This window comes from Sus scrofa, chromosome 18, assembly GCF_000003025.6.
Source record: "Sus scrofa isolate TJ Tabasco breed Duroc chromosome 18, Sscrofa11.1, whole genome shotgun sequence".
In the NCBI taxonomy this organism is placed as follows: Eukaryota; Metazoa; Chordata; class Mammalia; order Artiodactyla; family Suidae; genus Sus; species Sus scrofa.
The window spans coordinates 8,124,798-8,150,374 of record NC_010460.4 but is presented as its reverse complement, the minus strand read 5'-3'; the positions used below and the strand labels follow the sequence as shown (position 1 = coordinate 8,150,374).

Below are 25,577 nucleotides of genomic sequence, written 5' to 3'. Positions count from 1 at the left end.
CTTCATTGTGAGTGCTGGCAGGGAGAGGGAGCTCTTGGTACTTCTTAAGTGTATCAGGGCACAGTTAGGGAAAGAAAGTATTAAGATTGAAAAAAAACTACAAATGCTGTGATTACCTAGAAAAAAAGAATATGGATGAGTAATTAAGAGTTGCTGGAAGTCAGATGAGTATATAGAAGTCAATTAACAACAGCAAAGAAAATGTAATTTCATCGTGGCTCAGCAGTTAAGGAACCCGACTAGCATCCATGAGGATGCGGGTTTGATCCCTGGCCTCCATCAGTGAGTTAAGGGTCTGGCGTTGCCCATGAGCTGTGGTGTAGGTCACAGATGAAGCTCGGATCCCGTGTTGCTGTGGCTCTGGGGTAGGCCAGTGGCTATAGCTCTGATAGGACCCCTAGCCTGGGAACCTCCAAATGCTGCAGTGTGGCCCTAAAAAGACCAAAAAAAAAAAAAAAATTTAAAAAGACGCCATATACAAGAGCATTAGATGAAAAGTGTCTCAAAGTGTGTGGTCCCTGTGTAGGACATCATAAAATTTACTGCAGTACATTAAAAGAAGACCTAGACACTGCTTATTTATTAGAAGCAACAAAATGTAAAGATGTTAAACCTCCCCAAGTTAATGTTACATATCAAAACAAAAATTCCCAGAAACGTTTTGAGGCAACTGGACAAGCTGTTTCTAAAGATCCAAGACCAGGCAACATGCTCCTGAAAGGGAGAGAGAGGCACTTGCTCTGCCAGTTGGCAGATAGTTTTTTTTTTTTTTTTTTTTAAGTGATAAATGAAGGATTCTGCGGATACAAGAATATACAAATAGAACAGTGGTGTAGACTGCAGAACCCAGAAACAGACCGTGCATCTGTTTAAATAATACATGATGAAAGTGGCATTATAGATCACTGGGTAAAATACAGATGAGTTGATAAATGATGTTAGGAAAATTTGTCATCCATACAAAAAAAAAATGAAAATTGAATCTCTATTCTTCATTGTTTAAAGAGTGAAAGGAAAAACTGAAGGAAATAAGGACAATGACTATAATTTGGGGTTAAGACCCTTCTTTTTAAAAACAAAAAACAAAAACTTGAACATAGAGTGATAAATTTAACTGTTAAAAATAACCTTTGTTTTTTTAAACCAGAAGTCACCATAAGGAAAACAAAATGAAGTCATAACCTGGAAGAGAAGATATTTGAAACAACACAACTAAAATACAATCTAGAATATATAAAGACCTACACGACAAAAAATATGATGTAGAATATATGAAAACAAAGCAGTAAGAAAATGACAGCTTAGAAAAACAGTCAAAGACACAAAGGCATTTCAGAGAGAAGGAAATAATAAATAATGCATTCATTTATGAAAAATTAGTCAACCTCAATAATCAAGGAAATGCAAGCCAGAACCTGCAATGACCTTTCATCTTAAGACCTCCATGCCAGCAAATGTCAACACATTTTTTAGAACAAAGTGTGCGGGAGGATGCTGTAGACCAGTGGAAACTTATGCATTGGTCAGGGGAGTAGAAATTGCACTTCCTTTTGAGGGTTAATCTTGCCTTGAGAAACGTTTAAACAGCTGGTAATGTTGAAATTTCACCTAGTTGTTCCACCTTTCAAGTACACTCTATTGGAAACTCTTGCCCATGTGGCCCAAGAAACAGGTCCAAAGATGTTTATAGCAACAGTGTACATAATACTACAAAACTGGAAACAACCCCAAGGTTCATCCACAGAGAATAAATAAATGCTCACAGAGTAGATTATTTTACAGCTGGGTCAATGAATTACAGTTATCCTGTAACAAGAATAACTTTTATGCACATAATGTTGCATTAGTCTCAGGTTGCAGAGGATATATGTATAGCATATTATTTTTATAAAAGTTAAGGTCAAACAGAAATATACAATATTGTTATGGATAGGCACCTATGAGATAGAACTATTCAAAAGGGGAAGGAATGATAAATACAGAATTCAAGATGAGTTACCATAGGAAGCTGGGGGAAGGCAGAAGGGGTAGGACAGACAACAAGCCACATGCATATGTGCCATGGTACCACAGGTGATATTTTACTTCTTAAGGTGGGTGGTGGGTGCTTATTTCGTTTGCTTTATAACTTAGATATATGTTGCATGTATTTTTTACATGTATTAAATATTATATTGAATGAATTGAAGTTTCCGTAAAAATTTTCTAAGTATGGGTAGTCTATAGGGCAGTGACCCTACAATTGCTGACCATAACACTCCTGCATTTTACATGTTTATAGCCACTGTCTCATTTTATCACTCTAACAACTGTATGAAGTAGGCGCTATTTTTATGCCAATGTTATGGATGAGCAGGTTGAGGGTTAGAGAGATTTACTTGCCTAAGATCTCATATCTAATGAGCAGTGGCGCTCAGATTCAAATCTGGACCTGATTCCAGAACACAGGTCCTTAAACCATTAATTCATATTGACTATCTGGTACCTTCTCCTTTCGTTTTTTTAAACCTGAGGATCAGAAAGATCAAGAAGTTTGACTAAAGTTCACATTAGCTTAAAGCATTGCTAAAGCAAAGGGTGCCAGTAGTCTTGATTACTACCTTCCTGAGTTTTTCCAGTTTACCATGGTGGCGGATTACATATTGATAAAATATGGTACGCAGATATCAGAGGCAGGATTCTGTTCAGGGCAGAATATGGGCCCAGAGTGTGCTCAATGAAGGGCCTGTTGGTTTGAGGTGCATCCCATGATTTGAGAGTTTATAGGGATCATCAGGAGCGAGAGCAGATCTTGTGATAGAAAAGAAAGGGCACCTAAGATCTTGTCTCTGACACTTATATGAATGCTCAAGACTCCATTTTTTCCTCTTGTATTTATTGAAGTGTCATCAATAGGTCATCTCTGAGGTCTCAAGGCAATGGATTCTGAGGCCAGACTTCCTGGATCAGAATCCCCACTGTGCTGCTTACTAGCTTTATGAGAATCTCTGAGCTTTAGTTTCCTCCTCTTTAAAAATGGGGACAATGGTAGAATTCACCTTGCATGTTGAAAATTAAGTGACTAGGTCTAACTACTTTAAAACAATGCATAACATATAATTAAGCACCATGCATGTTTATTAATTTCTAGCTCAGAGAGTCCACGATATGTTAATGGATGAATCATCACCACCATCATCCCTTCTTTTTCTGTAGTGCATGGAATTCCCTTCTCTTTGCCTCACCTGCCAGGTGAATTCCCATTTATTTTAAAGAACTTATCTTGGGAGTTCCCATTGTGGCTCAGCAGTAACAAACCCGACTACTATCCATGAAGATATGGTTTTGATCCCTGGCCCTGCTCAGTGGGTCAAGGATCCAGCATTGTGAGCTGCGGTATAGGTTGCAGACGTAGCTTGGATCTGGCATTGCTGTGGCTGTGGTGTAGGCTGGCAGCTGTGGCTCTGATTTGACCCCTAGCCTGGGAACATCCATATGCTGTGAGTGCAGCCCTAAAGAGTATATATAGATCGATTGATCGATCTATCTTATCTTATCTATCTATCTATCTATCTATCTATCTATCTATCTATCTATCTATCTATCTCAAATGTTACCTCCTTTTTAAAGCCTGTGACTATTCCAGGCAGAATTTGGCCTCTTCTCTGTGCAAACATGTTTTGTCTTGGCCTTGTCTCTGTGTAGACATGTTTTGTATTTGTCTTTTATAGCATTGGCCACGTCATTATGTAATTTTTTTTTGTAGATATGTTTCCCTTGCTTACTAGACCATAATTTCCTGCACCTATTATAGAGTCTGTCACATAGTACATGCTCAAGAAATGTTAGATGAAATAATGGCAGTACAGAAATAAGATTTAACTTGTAGAGCATTTATTTTTCCAATATTTCTCCTGAGTCCGACAATATTAAAAATGAATCTAGGAGTGCCTGCTGTGGCACAGCAGGTTAGGGATTGAGCATTGTTTCTGTGGTGGCTCGGGTTTGATCCCTGGTGCGGCACGGTGGGTTAAGGATCTGGCATTGCTGCAGCTGTGGCGTAAGTCACAGCTGCAGCTCAGATTAGATCCCTGGCCTGGGAACTGTCTAATGCAGTGAGTGTGGACAAAAAAAAAAACAAAAAACAAACGAACAAAAAAAAAAATACCCTAAAATGAGCTAAAAACAAAAATAAGACTTCTTCTAGAAAATTTATTTATTCAATATGTTTTTAATGAAGTTCTACTATGCTCCAAGGACTGAGCTTAGGGCCTACGTGTTCAGTGAGTAAAACACCAAGAGGGGGCATTATTAATAATAACTTGGGGTGACAGGTGTATAACCATTATTGTCCTGAACACGCTGGGAGATATGATCACTCTTCTAGGAAATTCATACTACAAAGAGGAGAACTGTCCGAAAATAACCCTAGGAGTTCAGCCAAGGTTGCCTAGACAACAAGTAATCAGTAAAAGGATTTCTTTCACCACTTCTTTCACTTCTGTGAAGTACTTAGGTGTTTCATATAAGCTCAGTTCCCCCAGAATCAGTGACTTTCTCCTTCTAACACTGGGAACTAGAATGTCTAAGGCCCCCCAGTGTTGGTTACATGGTCTTCCCAGACATTTCTTGTAATAGCTGGCTTCCCAAATTCAGATTTTATGGCATTAAGCAGACTTTATTTTCCTGCTGGCAAAGTTGCTTTCACACTTTCCTTATAGGAAGTGAGACCAATAGGACAAGGTAGCATCATTGGCGTACAGTGTACACTGTGAACCTAACAGTGCCCTGTTAGGTCCCTCTGTGTAGTCACAGGAGGGCAAGGAGATACGTTGCATTTCTCTTGTTGAGATACAACCTTTCTCTTACTCCAGTAAAGCCTGTTCCTAACTCAGACCATGTGATAGTATAAAATTTATCTTGAATCCTGTTGCATGATAGAGGGGTATTTAGAAGAGATTCCCAGTATACAGTATAATTAAGTTTATATTTTGTTGCAGTTGCACTGAGAAGCCAGTGAAGTGCTTTAAGTAGTGGAGTGAAATGGAAGAGAAGAAATGAATTAGGAGGCTATGGAGCAGTTCAGATGAGAGTGTGTGGTAGCTTGGACCAGGATGGAGGCAGTGGACATGGAAAACCATCTACGTTAGCCACATGTAGAATATATGTATGTGCACAGGGTTTGAGGGGAAGCCTTCAGGATTCTGATGGGATGCTTACTCAGACTTACTACTTGCCGTCATACATTCTCTAGGTAAGGACCTTAACGGGCCTTGAAGGTTGCCCTCCACCTAATATATATATACACACACACATACACACTCACACACACATTTTTTACTGATCTCTCAACCTTGAGGGCTGCCCTCCATGTATATGAGATATATATATATGCACACACACACACACGTATTTTAACTGATCTCTCTGCTATGTGTATTGGACTCTGCTGATTTCCTTCTGTGTATTTCAGATTAGTGAACTTTGGTTGGTATAAATGGATATTATTTATGATTTGTCTTGATGGCAGTCTGAGTATACTCCTGACGTTCATCAACTCAGATGTCATGCAGATTAGTTACCGAAGCAGGAATGATGCAGAGACCTGGACCATGATGTCTGAATCCCTGTGGAGAAAGTGTAAGCATAATGAGAGGGCAGCTGTTAGGAGAAGGCCCTGTTGGCCTGCTGACCCTTGTTTTGAAGTGTATTCTCTCAGCTCATGCTCTTCAGGGTCTCCCAGCTGAAAAGTCTCAGCTACTGTCAGCAGGTCCCCTCCATGTTGGGCTCCTCTCTGAGTGGCATTGTGGTATGGTACCCCATGTTCTTAGCCTTGGGGTACTGCACTATCTGTTTATGGTTTCCCTATAAGTTGTTCATAACTTTGTAAATAATCCCTTTTGAAAACTCTCCTAGAATTACCCAGTTTGTGCCAGTTGTTTCTTGCCAAGGCCCTGACTCATATACTTACTTTGGTCCTTCACTCAAAAAAAGGATTGAGAGCAAGTTCATGAGCTCTCAGCAGTCTTTCTAGATACCTGCAGCCACGATGAAAGATCCAGATATCCAGTACAACAGCTCTAGTATTGATCCCTTCAACAAACCATGTCCAAAGCTACAGGCTTTGTAGAATTGGACTTAGAATATATGTATGGTTGTTGGTGGGCTATGGTCAACATACATTTTGGAAGCAGCCATTACTAATGCTATGGTATTAGTTATAGTGTGATAGGTTTAGTATTTATGTTAAGAAATGGGAATGGTTATAACTACAGGTTCATAATTCACATCACCAGTACCTCGTGGAATGAGAGCAGTGATGATGATGATACCCAACAAAGCCCTAGGGGAAGCTCAACTCTGGTCACCAGCTGGTGTGGTAAACATGAGAACACACTGGCCTGGGGAAGAATCGTGAGAAAGAACACATGAGAAATGTAAGAAAAATTACCGTTAACCCCAAATGGCTCAATAACAACTTAAAAAAGGTACAAGTTCTAATTTTGGAAGGGGTGAAAATAATAGGGCTTGTAAAAACGTATGCTTAAATATGAAACGGTACGTGAAATGCATCTGCTGTGTTGTGCGTTCAGAACTTTTTCACCATAGGATAATTGGAATGCATGGGTAGAAGAATCTTGTTAGTGTTATTTCTTCTTAAGAGGGGATGTAAGCGGTGTCATGACGACAGATACTGAAGCTGTAGAAGTGAGGCCATGAGAGAAAACTGGACAGGGTTGGTGGTAGGTTGCAGAGTCAGCCCTACAACTGGTCCAAGGTTCTGTTACAAGATTCCTAGGGACGGTCAGGAACTGGCCTTATTCTAATTCTATGGCATTTGGGCCAGGTTGCTAAAAAACTGAGGCTGAGTAAGGAGGACTGTGTTTATGCCTGAATGTCTCTGCAGTGCTCTGAAGCCATGGTGAATGCTATATAATGCCAAGACTGATGAGGTCCCCAGCTCAGATGAGTGGCCTCCTGGCGTGTATACCTCAGTCTGTTACTGGATAATATAGCTGGATTTGGGGGCGTTGTTTCTTCCTTCCTGTTTTTTTTTTTTTTGGTCTTTTTAGGGTCATACCTGCAGCATATTGAAATTCCCAGGCTATGGCTCCAATTGGAGATACAGCTCCTGGCCTACACCACCGGATCAACACAGGATCCAAGCCATGTCTACAACCTACCCCACAGCCCCCAGCAATGCAGGATCCTTAACCCACTGAGCGAGGCCAGGGATCAAACCCACATCCTCATGGATACTAGTCAGGTTCGTTACCCCTGAGCCACAACGGGAAACCCTCGGCTTTCTTGATGGCAATGATTTCTTTTCCACCATTCAGATCAGTGTTTTCAAACAGTATTTACAACAGCTCATTGGTAGTTTATAAAGTCAAGTTTGTGATGTGTGAGTAGCATTGAAAGAAATTGAATAGAAAATATCAGAGAGCCACACATGAAGAAAGGAGAAATATGGTTTTGAGAAACCTTTGTATTCCCAGTATAATATGTTTATACTGTATACGTATATTTAGATTGTGACACACGCTTATATGACTGTATAAAAAGTATTACTGTCGGTTATGGTCACAATTTGTGAGGCACTGTTTTCGATGACTAAACCTTTGGTTGACAGATAGTGTCTGTGTGTGATTTCTGTCTGCATGAACCATTACTGACATATCAATACAGTGGTCATGCCTGCCGAAAGATAGCTTATATTCTCTGCTTCATTACTGCTATCATTTAAATATTCAGATAGTTGAGAATTTCCCATTATAAGGCTCACGAGGGAAGAACTTGTAGCCCTCTCATGCAAGGGGCACACTCTGAGAGGGACACTTTTAAATTCTAATCCAGGGCCATTGGTACAAACTTTTTCTGTTTTATGAACTTAAACTTCCCTCCGAGATGACTTTCGTAGTGGCTTGTAGTGGAATTCTGATATTTCCCCCTTTCTGTATGTGTCTGAGTCCTCCCTCCTGGGTAGTAAGACTTCTCACTCGTCAGAGTGATTGTGTGTGACCCTTCCAGTGTCATCTTTTCACTCTGGGTGGCACGAAACCCAGCTGCCTTTGAAACTGAGTCCAATCCTCCATCTTCTTTGTGACTCAGACCTCTTCCTCCTCTGTGTGACACTGGACACTACTCTATTTGCATTTTAGCAAAGAGCCTCTGAGTTTAGATCATAGAGGGAATGTGACAATCCATGTCATCTCTGAAGAAGACAGACTAACTTGGAAGAGCCAGAGAGGGCTGGCTAAACTGTGCTCTACAGCAGAGACTAAATTGGGCAGAGACAAGAGACAGGCACAGGGAAGCAGAAGGTAGAGGTGATTCACAGAGAGAAATTTCAAATCAGCAAGAGATTGTTCGTCCACAGAAAGATCAAAGATCAGGTCTGCCGAATAAGCTGACATGTCGGGATTCACCGAGTGGGGCTTTCTCATTCTGACTGTCACTGAGTTCATTCTGGGAATGCTGGGGAATGGTTTCATAGGGTTGGTCAGTGGCAGCAGCTGGTTCAAGAACAAGAGAATCTCTTTGTCTGACTTCATCCTCACTAACTTGGCCCTTTCCAGGATTGTTCTGCTGTGCATTCTCTTGGTTGATGGTGTTTTAATGGTGTTCTCTCCCAAACTACATGATGAGGGGATAGTAATGCAAATTATTGATATTTCCTGGACATTTACAAACCATCTGAGCATTTGGCTTGCCACGTGTCTCAGTGTCTTCTACTGCCTGAAAGTCGCCAGTTTCTCCCATCCTACATTCCTCTGGCTCAAATGGAGAGTTTCCAGGGTGGTTGTATGGATGCTGTTGAGTACCCTGCTCTTATCATGTGGCAGTGCCATCTCTCTGATCCGTGAATTTAAGATCTATTTTGCTCTCAGTGGAATCGGTGGATCAGGCAACGTGACTGAGCTCGTTAGAAAGAAAAGAGATGAGTATAAACTGATCCATGTTCTTGGGACTCTGTGGAACCTCCCTCCCCTGATGGTGTCTCTAGCCTCCTACTTTCTGCTCATCCTCTCCCTGGGGAGGCACACGCGGCGGATGCAGCAAAACTCTACCGGCTCCGGAGACCCAAGTCCTGAGGCCCACAGGAGGGCCATCAAAATCATCCTCTCCTTCCTCTTTCTCTTCCTACTTTACTTTCTTTCCTTTTCAATTCTGTCATCCAGTTATTTTCTGCCAGCAACTAAGACGATTATGAGGATTGCAGAAGTGATTACAATGTTATACCCTGCTGGCCACTCATATGTCCTCATTCTGGGAAACAACAAGCTGAAGCAGATGTTTGTGGAGATGCTCTGGTGTGAGCCTGGTCATCTGAAGCCTGGATCCAAGGGGCCCTTTTCTCCATAGAGCAGCACAGGGCACAGGAGAGAGCTTAGGGGTCCTTCAGTCTACCCAAGGTTGCAGGGCTCTTCCTGTGCACCAGTTCTGCAATGTCAGTAGGAGAGACACTACTGCTTCATCCTGTCCCACCCAGGGACCCTTCTCATGGCCTCTCTCTGTATGGTCCTTTTGGAGAGAGTGAAATAGTCTTTGGAAAATGTCAGTATGGTAAATAAAACAAGCACTGTACAAACATGGGGTTGTATTTTGATAACTACGAACTCAGCATAGTGAGCTGGTTGTTAGCTTTAATTTAAAGTTTATAGTGATAGCGATGCAGTGAACCAGAGGAAAAGAGCAAAAGCACCGCAGTCCCACAGACACAGGTTTACATTCTGGTTCTGTCCCTCTCCCAAGACTCTTTGGCCTTGGGTGCATTACTTTAATAGCCTGTTTGCTCCTCTGTTCCCCCCATTTAAAAGTGTAGATTGTGAAATCAACTTCAAGGGATTTTAGAGATTCCTGAGACAATGTATGCCATCATCTTAGCACATCGTGTTGTTTTCAGTCGGTGAAGCCGTTATGGTCCCTGACAGTGAACTGTGCAGCAACAGCAAGTCCCACAAGATACCAGTTTCCTGTGTGATGACAAAAGCGGTGGAATGAAAATCAAGACCCTTGATTACAAGCTCCCAACCCAGTTAGGTGGTGAAGTCATTTTACTTCAGTTTCCATAGTCCTTTGCATTTCTCTCTCATTTTACTAAATTTTAAGTAATTTTTTTAGATTGGGCAAAAAAGTCCAAGTAGTTTTTTTAAAAAAAAGTTTTAATTAACCAAGATGTATATCTGCTTTTAGCATTTCAGAGTCTTATTTTTAAAATTCCTGTTTTTGTAAGTGTAGTCACTTTTGTTTTAATAAGAGTATGTAGGCATCGATTTCCTTCCTGTCACAGAGCAGTGCTGACAAGTCAGTGAGAATATTAGTGCTTGAGAGCCCACACTTGTAAACATACTTAGAACATATGGTAATTCTGAATCTGGATTTCCATCCCTAATGAGGCTCTCAAGTAGAAAGTTTTGTGGCTAAGAATGTAGATGAGATTGCTGGTAGGAAATAACTAGCTTCAAGGCCTGACCCCACCCCGATGAACTAGGTGGCCCCAGAGAAGTTTCTTAACCTGTATTGCATTTTCCTCATTTGTAAAATGGGAATAGTAATAGTATATCTTTTGTTTTTCGTACAGTGTTTTTTTCTTTTCTTTCTTTCTTTCTTTCTTTCTTTCTTTCTTTCTTTCTTTCTTTCTTTCTTTCTTTTTTTTTCTTTTTATGGCCACACCTGTGGCACATGGAAGTTCCCAGGCTAGGGGTCGAATCGGAACCGCAGTTTCCAGCCTATGCTATAGCCACAGCAATGTAGGATCCGAGACACATCTGTGACCTATACCACAGCTCAGGGCAACACGGCAACGCCCGATCCTTGACCCACTGAGCAAGGCCAGGGATCGAACCTATTTCCTCATGGATACTAGTCGAGTTCTTAACCTGCTGAGCCACAATGGGAGCTCTAGTAATAGTATATTGTCTATAGGGTTGTTGAAAATAATTAATGCATGAAAAATCCTTGGAGTCTCACATGGGGTAAATGATCAATAGATACTGCTTTTACTATTATTGTTGTCCAGCGTTTTGTGAAAGGGGTTACATTTTGACATAGCATGAAGGATCACCGCATTATTTGGCATTTGGTCTTACATAACCAAAAATTAAGTTTTGTATTGTTTTGTTTTCCATTTCCAGAGTGGATATACATAAGGTTCTGTATATCCATTTCCATAATTATAGGAACAAAATGTCTTTTGATTTGCATTGTTTGTTTTTGAATTGAAACTTGCCTTTGGGAACTGCTAGGAAAATTCCTAATTCTGATATAACATTCTCTTTCAAAAAATATGTTGAAAATTAAAAGGATGATTTAATATTTAGTAATAATTCACTAAAATAGAAGCATTCTGAAATGAGTGCTTCTGTAATTAATTAAAAAAAAATCTGTGTTTCTTTTCAGCACAGGGAAGTTTAACTATGGAAATCCATGTTGTTTCAATTGACATCTGCTTTGTTTACTCTGAACCCTGCCCTTTTTATGCCCCAAGGCATATGGAGTTCTGGGCCAGGGATCAGATCTGAGCCTTAGTCACAACCTAAGCTGAAGCGTCCATATTGCTGGAACCTTAATCCACTGTGCTGGGCTAGGGATCAAACCTGCATCCCAGTGCTCCCAAGACGCCTCCGATCCCATGGTGCCACAGCAGGAACTCCCTCTGAACCCTGCTCTTTAATTCATCCTCACCCAAGACTTAAGATTCTTAAATCTTGAACACTTGTTCCTACTTGCTCTCACTTTGACAACTTCTAGCTCTGATCCTTCTGTGGTTTTGTTTGTTTGTTTAGCTCTTACTTGAATTCCTGATTTTGGCTTCTGCCTCAGGTGTGAGAATGTTCCTCTCTTTTAATTGAACTTAGCATCTTACTAGAGATTTTGCCTTGGCTGTTGTTTGTCTCTTGGTGCCTCTGGCTAATTTCTGAAGGATTCCTCCCTTCTCTTTTTACCGTGGCCTGACAGATCCAGATGTAGTGTGGTGAACTTGGAAAGTGACCAGGACTCTTTATTCTACTAGAGTCTGGAATGTGAGGGTGGCCATGTGGAATTCCCTGATCGGGAGACCGCAGTGCTCTTCCAATTGGCTGAGTGCGGAATTTCCTCTCCTGGGAGTAATGAGGTCAGATTCCTCAGAGTGACATCCCCAACCCCTCCCCAGTTTCCTCTTTCAGAAAAATTTGAAAGTGACTTCTACAAAATCTGAGACTTTGTTGGTTGACTGCAGCAATATGTGGACTGCCCTTAGTTGAAGTTTAGGGTAGGAGTGGAGACATGGGTCTGAGTGGTGAGTGAGTGGCTGAGGAGTCTTTTTGCTGGAGGCACAGGGAGGGGCAGTTTAGCTCTTTGGGAGAGGATATGGTTTTCAGAATCCAGCAGGGAAAATCCTTACTCTGCCAGCTCCTCACAGAGGCCCAGGCCGTGAGGAAGAATTACCTATTAAGGCCTCACTGCCGTTTTTTGAGAATCCCTCCATGGGGCCATTTTGTTTGTTTTGTTTTGCTTTCAGTGGATTAACTTCAGTTGCTAAATCCCTTAAGATTATTAAATCTAGCTGTTTCATGAAGCCCAAAGCACCAGAGCAAGGCTTTCCCCCACCCCCACCGTGACCAGGTTACTTGAGTCAGAGTATGGGGAAAAGGATCTCCCCTGCACTGGGAGTCCCATTTTATGCTAGAGCTTATTTCTGTGGCCATGTGTCTCCTCCAAGCACATCTATTCTTTGGTTGTATAGCAGGGGCTTTAACACACGAAGCAGTATGACAGTAGCTCATGAGATCTTCCAAGTTTCCATCAGGGCCCCTAAACTACTTCTCATTTTTGGTATTCTCTGACCTCTTGGGCCAAATCCATAGATCCTGATGCTTAATGAGATTGAACCATAGTTTGGGTCTGGAAAGATTATAAATGAAAAAAAAAAAGCCACAAAAATTACATTCCAACATTTCTTAAACAATGTCCGTGCTTCCAGTGTTCTTTATCTTACAATATCCCTGCTATTTCCCAGGTGTTGATGAGCAGAGCTGTCTCAGGGATCCTAAAGTTGTATTTGGGAGTTCCTTGATTTACATGCAGCTGTCCAGCTTTCCCATTGGAAATTTTGCCAGCTTTGCCGAGGGTTGATTGACCATAGGTGTGTGGGTTTATTTCTGGGCTCTCTATTCTGTTTCATTGATCCCTATGTCTATTTTGGTGTCAATACCATGTTATTTTGATTATTGCAGCTTTGTAGTATTGTGTGCTTATGCCTCCAGCTTTGGTATATGTATTTCTTTCCATTTTAAACCTTGTTTTCCAGTTGATTTTGTATTTCTTTGCTCTTCCTCCTTTTGTTTTTCCTTTTGTGATTTGATAGTTTCCCTTGTGTTATGCTTGAGTTCCTTTTGTTTTTTTGAGAATCCATTGTATGTTTTCAATTTGTAGCTATAAACCCTGGTTTTCAAATATGGAACATTTAAATCTTATGTCTTACTCCATGTATGATTATTCTATTTGAATGTGTATTTATGATATTTCAACTTAATTACTTAAATGTACTAATCTATTCTGTAGATAGTTAAGTGGAAATATTTGCTGTGATATAATTTTTAATTGTTGTCTTGCTTGTTCATTCCATGTAATCTGTTTGATCTGGGCATACCTCTGTCAGTGCCATTAGCTTTGTACAGAAAACTAGGTTCTAGATCAGGGAGCTCCTCCAGGCTTGCCTTCCTGTCATCATTCCTGGCTTTTTGTTTTTTGGGTTTTTTTGGTTTTTTTGTTTTTTTGTTTTTTTTGTTTTTTTGTTTTTGGCCCAGCCTGAGGCATGTGGCAGTTCCCCAGGCCAGGGATCAAACCCACACCACAGCAGCGACACAGACTGCTACAGCGGTGATGATGCTGGATCTTTAACCCGCTGCATCAAGGAGAACTCCCCTTTTACCTTTCTTTTGGAAAGGAATTTACCCTCCTCTTCCGGACCTGGACCTGATAATCTCCGTATCTTAGCTCCTTCTTATCTAGTCATATTTGGATTTGGCAGTAGGGCTTTCTATGCATTACCTTGATATTGGTTTGGTAGCCTGTGTGTGGCTGCATCCGGGATTGCACCTTGGCCTCACCCAACTGCTGGTGTGGATAAGAGTTACTGTATTCTTGCATTCACTCATGGTCTTTAAGAATGTAATTTGCCGGGCATATTATTCCCTTTACTAAGAAACTACAGAGAAATTGGGCAATGAGATGTCTATCTTTTTGGCCCGCAAAATATAATTGAAGCATTACTGTGTGTCTAGTACCAGAGTCCTTTGATTGACAATTACATGCCTGAGGGAAAATAGCCACATATGATCTAAGCATAAACCAGATTTATAAAGGAGACATTTGAAATGACTGACATATCTTTTTGAAGCCAAAGTAGACCACGGAAAATGACTATGGCACAAATCTGTATAGGTAGCTGGGGAAGAAATGAAAAGTCAAGAAATCATCATGAAAGGATGGAATTAGTTGAAAAAGGCTTTCTCCAGGAAGTGTAAGATTCTCGAACTTGATCTAGTAGATAACTGTCAATCACTGTAGATGCTAAGGAATGGGAAAGTGATGTTGGTATGGCAAGAATGACAGATGGGGAAGATGGTTGCAGCTTCAGCAGCTAAGAAGGGAGAGAGAAGGTCTGTGGGTGTGGGGGGGCCGGGGGGGCTGGCTAGGAGTGAGGCACGGGAATTCCCCCCATGTTCTCGGGCTGTGATGAAGAAAAGCTGCATTCACCGTGAAACAGTGAAACAGACATGCCGGGCTGTAACTCTATCACTTGGATTTTATCATTGGATTTTATCTTGGATCTGGACCTAACTCCTCTTTAGCTTTCCTTCTCCTGGAGAATGGACTCCCAGGTTCCCCTGTTTTAATTAGGCATTTCTAAGGAAAACAGCATATGAATGAAGAAATAGTAATTCAATCCCTGGAAGATTTGCATCTCAGTAAAAGCAGCTGGCTCTTAGACCTCTAATGGCCTGTTTGCCACACTGGGGGAAATTTGAAAAGGCAGTATCCCTCCTGGCTTGGTGCTGGTGCCTGCTTGTGCATTTCAGGGTTTCTCCTGCTCCCAGCATCAGCACCACAACTGCTGAATCCTCAATGAGTGAAGATGCTTCGGATACTCTTTTTTTCTTCCGTTATTATCTCAGCAATTTTGACGTTTGTAGGACTCATTGTGAATCTGTTCATTGCAGTGGTCAATTGTAAGACTTGGGTCAAGAGCCACAGAATCTCCTCTTCTGATAGAATCTTGTTCAGCTTGAGCATCACCAGATTTTTTATATTGGGACTGAATACGCTTTTATTCATCATTCCAAATACTGCAAGGTCAGTCTATTTTTCCACGCTTTTTCTGACCTGTTGGATGTTTTTGGACTCGAACAGTCTTTGGTTTGTAACCTTGCTGAATGCCTTGTACTGTGTGAAGATTGCCAACTGCCAACACTCCATGTTTCTCCTGCTGAAACGAAATCTTTCCCCCAAGATGCCCAGGCTGCTGCTGGTCTGTGTGCTGATTTCTGCCGTCACCACTCTCCTGTACGTGGTGCTCAGACAGGTAGCACCCCTACCTGAATCCGTGAGTGGAAGAAATGGCACAGTATTCGATATCAACGAGGGCATCTTGTCCTTGCTGACGCCTTTGGTCTTGAGCTCCCTTCTCCAGTTCATCCTCAATGTGACTGCTGCTTCCTTGGTCATCAACTCCTTGAGGAGGCACGTACAGAGGATGCACAGAAATGCCACTGTGCTTTGGAACCCCCAGACTGAAGCTCACCTGGGTGCTATGAAGCTGATGATCTATTTCCTCATACTCTACATTCCGTACTCAGTTGTTACCCTGCTCCATTATCTCCCTTCTTCTGTGGCAGTGGATTTGGGAGCCAAGTCCATTTATATTATTATTTCCACCTTTTACCCTCCAGGACATTCTGTTCTCATTCTTCTCACACATCCTAAACTGAAAACAAAAGCAAAGAAGATTCTTTGTTGCAATAAATAGTGGGTTTTCAGTAAGAAAATGGTGGCTGGGGTCACCTCAGGGGAGGCAAGATTTCCTTTGCTGCCAGTTTTCCCAATGGTCTGAGGAATTCATTCTTGTAATTGTCTGACTTTCCAGGCCTTCGGTTGTCTGTATGTTATGTATATGTATTTGGCTAATATTTTAAAATTAGGCGCTTTCTCTAAGGAACTTCTTTGAGGCCTTGCTTAGCATGTGTTTTACATGGGCATTGCGTTCCTGGGTCGTGGAGATCACCACCTTGGTCCACTGGCTTCTGAAGAGTGGTGGGAAGTTCGCCCAAGTTAAGCAGGATGTAAGAGTTCATGTCATTAGTTAAACTTTTGAAGTTTAGCTGAGGGGCCCTGAGAAAGGGCTCAGCCATGACTGAATGGTCATTGGGAGCCCCTAGACTGGCTTTTAAAGCACAGCAAGAGGGTGCCAAGAGAAACGGAGGAAAGAAAAGTTTCAGAGAGAGAAGAGAGGAAAGAGAAATACCAAAGGAAGTACATGTCACTGTTGCGGATGCATAGAAACAGGGTCTTCGACTTGCTGACTGGCACGAATTGAGAGGTTACTGACAAGAAGGATTAGGACTGAATTTCTAGGCTTGTTGTGGAAAGAAAGGAAGGGCAGGGTTGATGGAAAGTGAATAGGATTAAAGAAGCCCAATCAAGGATGCTTTCAAGGATCTTCAAATCCAGGGAGCTAATCTAAGGTCAAAAGCAAGGGCCAAATAGTGAAGTCAACACACTCTGAGTGCCACTTTACAAAAGATTGTACCCCCTCCTGTGGTATGGAATGCAGTGGAAAGCTAAGAGGAGTCACTGGACTGGTGATGGGCGTGCATGACTTCTGGTGAATTTATGGCATTTCTGTGTGAATTTATGTACCGAGTTTTACGAACACTGCACAGTTCTCCAGGAAAATGCTAGGTTGGTTGGTTTGTTTGGAATAGCAGGGCTTTGATTACAGAGGATTAGAAATCTGAAGATGGAGTATTGATATTTTGAAATGGGAATTGGGAAATAATAATTTATATAGTTTTGGGGGGAGGTTAAGAATATGTAGTATTGGAGTTCCTGTCGTGGCGCAGTGGTTAACGAATCCGACTAGGAACCATGAGGTTGCGGGTTCGATCCCTGCCCTTGCTCAGTGGGTTAAGGATCCGGCGTTGCCGTGAGTTGTGGTGTAGGTTGCAGACGCGGCTCGGATCTTGCGTTGCTGTGGCTCTGGCGTAGGCCAGTGGCTACAGCTCTGATTTGACCCCTAGCCTGGGAACCTCCATATGCCACGGGAGCAGCCCAAGAAATGGCAAAAAGACAAAAAGACAAAAAAAAAAAAAAGAATATGTAGTATTTACACATGTCAAAATAAATAATCTTATTAAGATAGCATTCTCTTTATTCAAAAAGGAAAATCTCCAAATTTTACAAGTTACCTGATTTTCCCCATTCCGGTCACCAGAGTCTGACTCCAAGATTCAGTAAAGATTACCCAGACCAATATTTTATGCTACAAAACCTGAAGGTATTCATCATGTGTTAGCATCTAAAGATTAGGAGGTAAAAGGATTACTGAGATAATCAAATGTAGACCATGACACAGGAACTCTAAATGAGTAGCAGAAACTCTCGTGGTCTCCCAGTATCTGTCTTCTTTCCCCCTCTTACATAGTTACGGAATATTTAGCTACCTAGAATTTTGGCAGCTTATTACACTTTACAGCTTTCTTTTATAAGTAGGTATTTTTGCCATGTGATCAAGTTCTGCCAGTACAGTATGAGCAGAAGTGATGTGTATTTTTTATGGGTGGTGTCTCTAGAGCGAGTATATGCCTTCCCTTCCTCTTTTCCCTTGTCCTCTTCCCGTGGGCCAGAATGTCAACATAATGATTGGCCGTCTTGGACCAGACAGATGAAGCGATTGCTGGGGGTCAGTGGAGCAGTTATTTGTCTTAGAGTTGGCTGTATAGCTCCTGACACCGTGGAGCTGCCACACCAACTCTAGACCGCTTACCCCTTAACTCCAGAACTGTTCATGAAAAATAAACATCTCTGTTCTTTTAAACACTCTGGTGATTCTCTTTCCTTACTCAAATAACTTATACTTTACCTTAAATAGGTACCATAGTGTATATCTTTATAACGAAGTAGTGTGTAGTTATTTATCATCTTATAATTAGAGAATATTTTTATATGACCTGAGAATATACTTATCGTACTACAAAGTGAAATATGAATAAAAACTTGTATATGCAGTATATATAAATTTTTGTAAAAATATGTTTATGTAGAAAATCGAAAACAGTTATTTTGGGGCTGAAAGTTTTGAGTAATTGTTTCCCAGTTTTCCAAGTTTTCTATGATGAATGTAGTATCTCTTTTGTAATGAGAAAAAAACGTGCTTTAAAATATAAACAGTAAGTACCTGTTTGTCTATCTAAAGGGTCCCTCCGATGTCAAAATCCAATTTATTCTCACTAAGAAAGGCTAAGTGAAAAACCTTTCTTCTGGTTTATCTGAATGCTTTGTCTTGTATTGGCAAAGTTCTGCTAATTTCTTTCTTTTTTGCTTTTTAAGACCGTACCCACGGCATATGGAGGTTCTCCGGCTAGGGGTCAAATCAGAGGTACAGCTGTCTGCTTATGCCACAGCCACAGCAACGCAGGATCCGAGCCACGTCTGTGACCTACACCACAGCTCACATCAGTGCCAGATCCTCAACCCACTGAGCGAGGCCAGGGATGGAACCCGCAACCTCATGGTTCCCAGTGGGATTCGTTCTGCTGTGCCACGATGGCAACTCCTAATTTATTTCTTGATTGTTTTACATTGTAGTTGTTTATTCCCATTTGGACTGGATGTACTTTTTTTATGTTAGAACTTGTATTAGGACGATCTTGTTTAAAGAAAGTCTGAAGTCTTTGCTTAGACATTTGCTCGAAGTCCTTCTAGGGTACAGCTTTTAGCAGTGCCGTGGGTCTGGAGTTTTGCTGGTTTCAATATGTTCTGCCACTGAATACTTATTATTAATCAGGAATTTTTAAAAATTTGGAGTTTATTTCTTCAAAATACAATAACTTGTAGGCTCTCTGATATAAATACACAATATCCCGCATCTCACTAAATTCTCTGCCTGTTTAGAAAAGGGAGAGATGTTTAAAACTTTTTCTTGAGAAGAGTCACTTTCTGAAATGAAGAGCAGGCACCAGGGCAGTGTCTGCAGAACTTCCTGAAACATTCACTGAGGAGGCTGTAAATGGGGGCATCGCTATTTAACTTGTAAGTGCTGCAAATTCAGTGTTGTCTGAGCTACATGTTCACATGTTATTGTATTGGTTCCTCATCACTTCTTTGGTAAAGTAGGTATTATTATACCCAAAATACAGATAAGAAAACCGAGGCACACAGATTAAGTAAATGGCCCATTATAGTAAAACTAGTAAGGGGGAGGTAGTGCTCCAATTCATCTTCTGATTCTAGAACCCAGTTCTTTTCCCACCGTATCACAAGGTGGGTGGAAAGACAGGAACAGAGTGGTCATGCCCAATTATAAAGCTGTATTTTCTAGGACAAGAAAAAAAATAGCCAAAATGATGTCTGAAGCAGGATGTGTCCAACCTGAAAATCTACCCTGGGCTGCTGAGATATGTATATATTTATGTCTGTCTGTCTGTCTCTCTCTCTCTGTATATATATATCTATCTGTTGAGAGGTAGGGGAGGTATGAAAATCTTGAGAGTGCCTAGTTTCCTTCTGAAATAAATATCATGGGGTCCTGCAGATACTGGCTTCTTAGACCCTGAAATTTATGACATATATTTTTAAATCAATAAGCAGTAACATTAAAGAAGAAACTTTTATAATTTCTTTTGAAGGCTGCTACTTGAGGAAGGAAAGGGCCAATAGAAAGATGGAGGGAAAGTAGATACAATTCATGTAAGAATGAAATGAAATTCTTGGCCAGTTCAAGAATATCACGTTTCTTTATGTTGTCTGAATTTCCCTTAAACATATGTGACTGGTTTTCCTTGTTACCAGCATTCTGTTGATGGGCCATTTTCAGTTTTTCCAGTTGTTAAAAAATAAACTCCAACAAAAAAAAGAGGGGATTAAGGGGAAGAAGACAGTAGTCTTTTAAAGTATGGTTGAACTTTACTTCTAAGATAGTCTCAAATGCCAGGGTCTTCTGGTAAACTGAAGCTTACTGAAGGTGTTTAAAATAGGTTTTCCAGTTTTCCTTTTTATAAGTTAAAGCTGGAGATGGACCGTCTAGTTGAACCTACTGCTTCTTAGGGAGGGCTGGAGGGGTTGGGAATTTCAGATATTTCATGTCCCTGCTCCCTTTCTTCGTGGGTGTGGGAGGAGCAAGTGGAAGTGGTAGTTTGACAGAACGCCCTAAGGATTTGGATCTCTGGCTCGTGGCCAGTTTTATTCCATGAGGGGAGAAATGGTGAAGAGAAACTCCATGGATCTATGAGAATTTTCCTGGCATGGAAATTAGCAAGTAATGGCAGGCGTTATTGGAGGTTGGGGAGGGATAGAAGAGAGGTTGGAGGTTAAGGACAACAGCAGGGGAGGGGCGCAGACTGCACAGCATCCTCCCCAAATGGGTGGGGCGAGTGCCAGGTCAGTCTTCTGGGAGAGCATTAGTAGTAACATCATGTCAGAAGGGCCACAGGGAGTTCCTGCTCTGGCACAGTGGGCTAAGAATCCAGCTGCACTGGCATGGGTCACCGCGGAGGTGCAGTTTGGATCCTCGGCTTGGCACAGTGGATTAAAGGTCCGACATTGCCATAGCTGTGGTGTAGGTTGCAGCTGTGGCTGAGATTCAGTCCCTGGCCTGGGAACTTGCATATGCCCCGGGTACAGCCATAAGAAAACCAAACCAAAACAAAAGACAACAAAAAGCAGAACAACTGCATTGTTCTCTGGATTATGGCTATGGGGTATATAGGGCCTGGGAAAAGGCTTAGCTAAGTACATCGTTAGGAAGGTACATGAGGTACCTACCTGGGTAATGGCTCCATGTGGGTACAGCTGCTTGCAAATGAGGTACCTAACACACAGGTACTACTTCATTTGTTTGATCTTTCTGATCTATTTTAAATAAAGGAAAATTATTTGTCTCAATTTTGCTGCTTCAGTAGTCAGGACAATGATCTGAATTAGGCATCTCAAGAGAAGATGTGATTAAATGTACTGATATTACTCAGAAAAATCTAACTCCTACCTCCCCCTCTATATCTTTGACTACTCTGTTTTTTGTTTGTTTTTGTTTTTTTGTCTTTTTCCAGGGCTGCACCCGCGGCATATGGAGGTTCCCAGGCTAGGGGTCTCATCGGAGCTGTAGCTGCCAGCCTACACCACAGCTACAGCAATGCAGGATCAGAGCCGTGTCTGCGACCTACACCACAGCTCACGGCAATGCCAGATTCTTAACCCACACTGAGCAAGGCCAGGGATCGAACCCGCAACCTCATGGTTCCTAGTCGGATTTGTTAACCACTGAGCCACGACAGGAGCTCCCTCTATCTGTTTTTAAAGGCCGGTAGTCATCAGTCTCCTAGCTTTCCTCTTGCTTTCTTGAGATTCTGGAATTGTGCAGAGCAGATTACCTTTCTTTAGAAGCACCAACTCATTCCATGTGTTTGCATACTGTGAATAAAGCAGACTTCGACTGCTGTCCTATTTGATTGAAAGAAGTGATTATGGAGAGAAATCACTAAGGAAGGAAAGAAAAAATATGCTAATATCTAGGTACTGACCCAGTGAGTGAGAATTCCGCCTCTTCATTAGGTGGTGGTGAAGAAGCTGGAAAGACGATGAATAATACATTTATAATTTTGTTCCTGTTATACACGCTTATTGCTAAAATGCTTAATTTGCATAATTTCTGAATTTCTGGAGTCATACAGTACATGAAGAGAAGAATTAATTTGTTCAGATTAATAGCTGCTACAGAAGAGTTGCTTCTCTGCCTTCTGAAATAATTATCATGGGGTCCTGTAGATACGGGGAAGCACTGAAAAAGGCTGTGTACAGGGTACAAAACATTCCAGTCTCTGAGACAGGTCAGATGTAGCGTAGGAAGAAGATCTGCTTAGTCTGGCACCTTGGTGGGGGGAGAGCATTTGCTGAATGAAAAGTGTCAGACCTAAGTCTTAGAAATGGCCACCTCAGTGCTGCTTCTTCCTTCCTTCCTCCTTTTATGCTTGGCTATCCTCTGTCATCATCTCCAGCTCCTCCTCCTCTGATCCCACCACTGCCTCATCTCTCAGACTCTCACGGCTGCCTACACTTCTCTCTGTTCTATCAGAACAGTCATGAGGACCCAGACTTGTCGGAGAATTCTGTGGGGCATGGGAGGAAGATCTGGTCAGCCCTGCTCTAGAGAATTATCCACAGTAAAATGACTTACTATAAAAATGAGTGAATTCACTTTTTCTTCTCAATTCTTTGTATTTGTTCTCTGATTTTTGAAATGAGAGAGAAACATGAAAAACAGAACAGAGACCAGAACTCCTGCTCCCTAAGCAATGCAAAGTGCTTATTTTAATAAACTCCAGAAGTCAAAACTGAGTTTTCATGTTTTGCATGGAAAGTATCACATTTTTCTAAATTATTGCAGATAATCCAGTTTTCTCTGCCAGTGCACTATATTTCTCCGATAAAGTAGAAAATAGCTCTAATTTGAAAGTGTGTTAACAAAAGATGAACCTGTGCATTAATTGCTAGATGTTTTTTAGACTAACATTTTCCTTATTAGAATTAACTAATTACCTCAACTCTGTGTGTTTTAGCCCCCCCCCCCTTTTTTTTGGTGGTCTTTTCTAGGGCCACACCTGTGGCATGTGGAGGTTTCCAGGCTAGGGGTTGGGTCTAATTGGAGCTGTGACCTACATCACAGTTCACGGCAATGCCAGATATTTAACCCACTGAACGAGGCCAGGGATCGAACCCACAACCTCATGGTTCCTGGTCAGATTCATTTCTGCTGTGCCACAATGGGAACTCCCTGTTTTACCCTTCCTTAACACCACTTGTAATCTGTCAGGAAAACATCTTTATATTTCTGGTGATTTTTTTTTTTTCTTTGAGGCCAGGCTAAGCTTTCTGGATACATGTCAGTTGGCTGCCGTACTTTGCATGAGATGAGGTTCCACTGCCCAGAACCTTGAGGGCGACAGGGCGGCAGCGAGGGAGAGAAGGGCAATTTTGTCTGCTTTCCAAACATCACCTTAGAAACCTTGCTCTTGGAGAGGTTCATGCTTTGTCCAGGTTCTCTGGCCAGTGGCAGTTGGGGCCTTCACCTCTGCCCCTCCGAAGCTGCAGCCAGAGTCCTCAGGCACCACGCGTGGGAGCTGGGTGGGGTGATGTGAAACTCCTGCGCCCTGGGCGGCAGGGGCTATGCAGTGCTGTGCTCCTGAGCCTGGTGCACCGCCTGACCATGATGTGTGCTTGGTAAATCTAACCTAAAAGAATCGGAATCCAGTGCTATAATCCCTTGTATTATTAGTAGAGCAGCTGAAGCCCAGAGAGGGTGGAGCCTTGCCTGCAACTTCATGCAGTGCCTGAGGCAGCGCTGGGACCTGAGGCAGTACAGAACTCTTTCCAGTACGTGCATGCTGCCTTCCTCAGAAGCCAGCCTGCCCTTGCTCCTTCTTTCCGATCCAGTTCCTCTTTCTCCTCATTCGATTATGGTTGTGTCCAGCCTGGTTTGAACACTCTCCCAGTTTTCTCTTTTCTGTGTAGCAAGGCAAATTCAGCAGCTTAAAAAGATGTACATTTGTTGTGGGTCAAGACTTCCAGCACATCCTGAGTGGCCCCTCTGAGCAGGGTCTCACAAGCTGCAATTAAGATGTTGGCTGGGCTGTGTTCTTCCTGCGTGGAGCTCAGGGTGCTCTTCCAAGCTCACAGGTTGTCGGCAGGGTTCGGTTTCTTGAATTTGTAGGACCTGGGTCCAGTTTCCTTGCTGGCTACCAGAGGGGGCGGGTGTCAATTTAAGCACCAGGAGGCCTCCTGCAGTTTCTTGCACTCACCATGTGACGCTCAGCGAGGTAGCTGGATTCTTCAAGCCAGCAGGAGGCCCAGGCCCTCTTCCCAGAGTTAACTGATTAAATCAGACTCACACAGGATAATCTCCCTTTTGATTAACTCAAACTAGACTATTTGGGACTTTAATTACATCTGCAGAAGTGCTTCATCTTTGCCCCATGATGTAACCTAGTCACAGGAGTGGCATTGCACACCATTGACAGCCTTAGCCCTGCTCAAGGGGTATTCGGGGTGTGCATACTAGGGGGTGAGCATTGTCGGGGCCATCTTAGGGTTCAGCTTCCCACAAACACATTTGCCCTTGATTGGTCCCAAGGAAGTTGCCATCTAGACAGTAACTAAAGGCCCTTTCCTGTACTGAGAACTGTGCTGGTCCTTTTTCACCTCATTGAACTCATCTCCTTCCTCTAAGACTTTGATGTGAGAGATATGCCGGGTCAAGTGTGTGGGGATAACTGATCCTAAAGGGCAGGTGACCTCAAAATCTTGATAACAGTAATGGCTCCTCTACCTGACCTCTTACATTTTTTAGTATTTGGCCCTTAAATATATTTTGGTTCTCTGTTTTCTTTCACCACATTTCCCCTCCTTCTCTCTTTAATGATGAAATGCATTTTTTTTTTTTCGGTCTTTTGAGGGCTGCACCCTCAGCATGTGGAGGTTCCCTGGCTAGAGGTCAAATCGGAGCTGCAGCTGCTGGCCTACACCACAGCCACAGCAACACTGGATCCTTAACGCACTGAGTGAGGCCAGGGATCGAACCTGCAACTTCATGGTTTCCAGTCAGATTCGTTTCCACTGAACTACAACGGGAACTCCTGAAATGCATTTTTAATTTCTGAGTTTATTCAGCTTTCATGCTTATATGTTCAAAGTACTTTTTATGAAAAATAAAATTTATTTTGTATGTTATGAGCTCACATCTGTCACTGTATAGTACCTGAGATTGTTTTGATTTGCTCTTTCTTATAGAGGAATCTTATTTTATTATGTATTGGTATTTAGATGTTAGCCCATGGTCCCCAAGATGGTATTAGGAGGTGGGGCCTTTGGGAGGTCATTAGGTCATGAGAGCACAGTCTTTGTGAATGAGATGAATGCCCCTTTAAAAAGAAGCCCAGGGAATTCCTGTGGTGGAGCAGTGGAAATGAACCACACTAGTATCCATGAGCACCCGGGTTCAACCCCTGGCCTCGCTCTGTGGGTTATGGATCCGACGTTGCTGTGAGCTGTGGTGTAGGTCGGAGATGCAGCTTGGATCCCTCATTGCTGTGGCTGTGGTGTAGGCCGGTAGCTACAGCTCCGATTAGACCCCTAGCCTGGGAACCTCCATATGCCGCAAGTGCGGCCCTAGAAAAGACAAAAAAAAAAAAAAAAAAAAAATTACCCCCCCCCCAAAAATGTTGTAATGAAGAACAGTGAGTAATGGGGTCGCTTGCTGTCCTACCAAATAATAAAACATTTTATAGATTGGTAATTAAAACAGTATTGTACAAATATCCCTCTTGGGGCAGGTCATGTTGCAT

At 42.1% G+C, this 25,577-nt stretch overlaps 3 protein-coding genes across 3 annotated transcripts in view; all 3 read left to right on the top strand.

Moving 5' to 3' along the window:
- The window catches only part of SSBP1 (single stranded DNA binding protein 1), an 83,692-nt gene that overhangs the window by 17,609 nt on the left and 40,506 nt on the right, over window positions 1–25,577 (top strand). The window lies entirely within an intron of this gene.
- Window positions 7,213–10,119, top strand: TAS2R3 (taste 2 receptor member 3). Its single transcript, XM_021078592.1, has one exon. It carries the CDS (start codon window positions 8,395–8,397, stop codon window positions 9,343–9,345), a length of 951 nt encoding a protein of 316 aa, XP_020934251.1. The 5' UTR covers window positions 7,213–8,394; the 3' UTR covers window positions 9,346–10,119.
- TAS2R4 (taste 2 receptor member 4) lies at window positions 13,811–17,077 on the top strand. The gene has a single exon (XM_021078593.1). It carries the CDS (start codon window positions 15,104–15,106, stop codon window positions 15,992–15,994), a length of 891 nt encoding a protein of 296 aa, XP_020934252.1. The 5' UTR covers window positions 13,811–15,103; the 3' UTR covers window positions 15,995–17,077.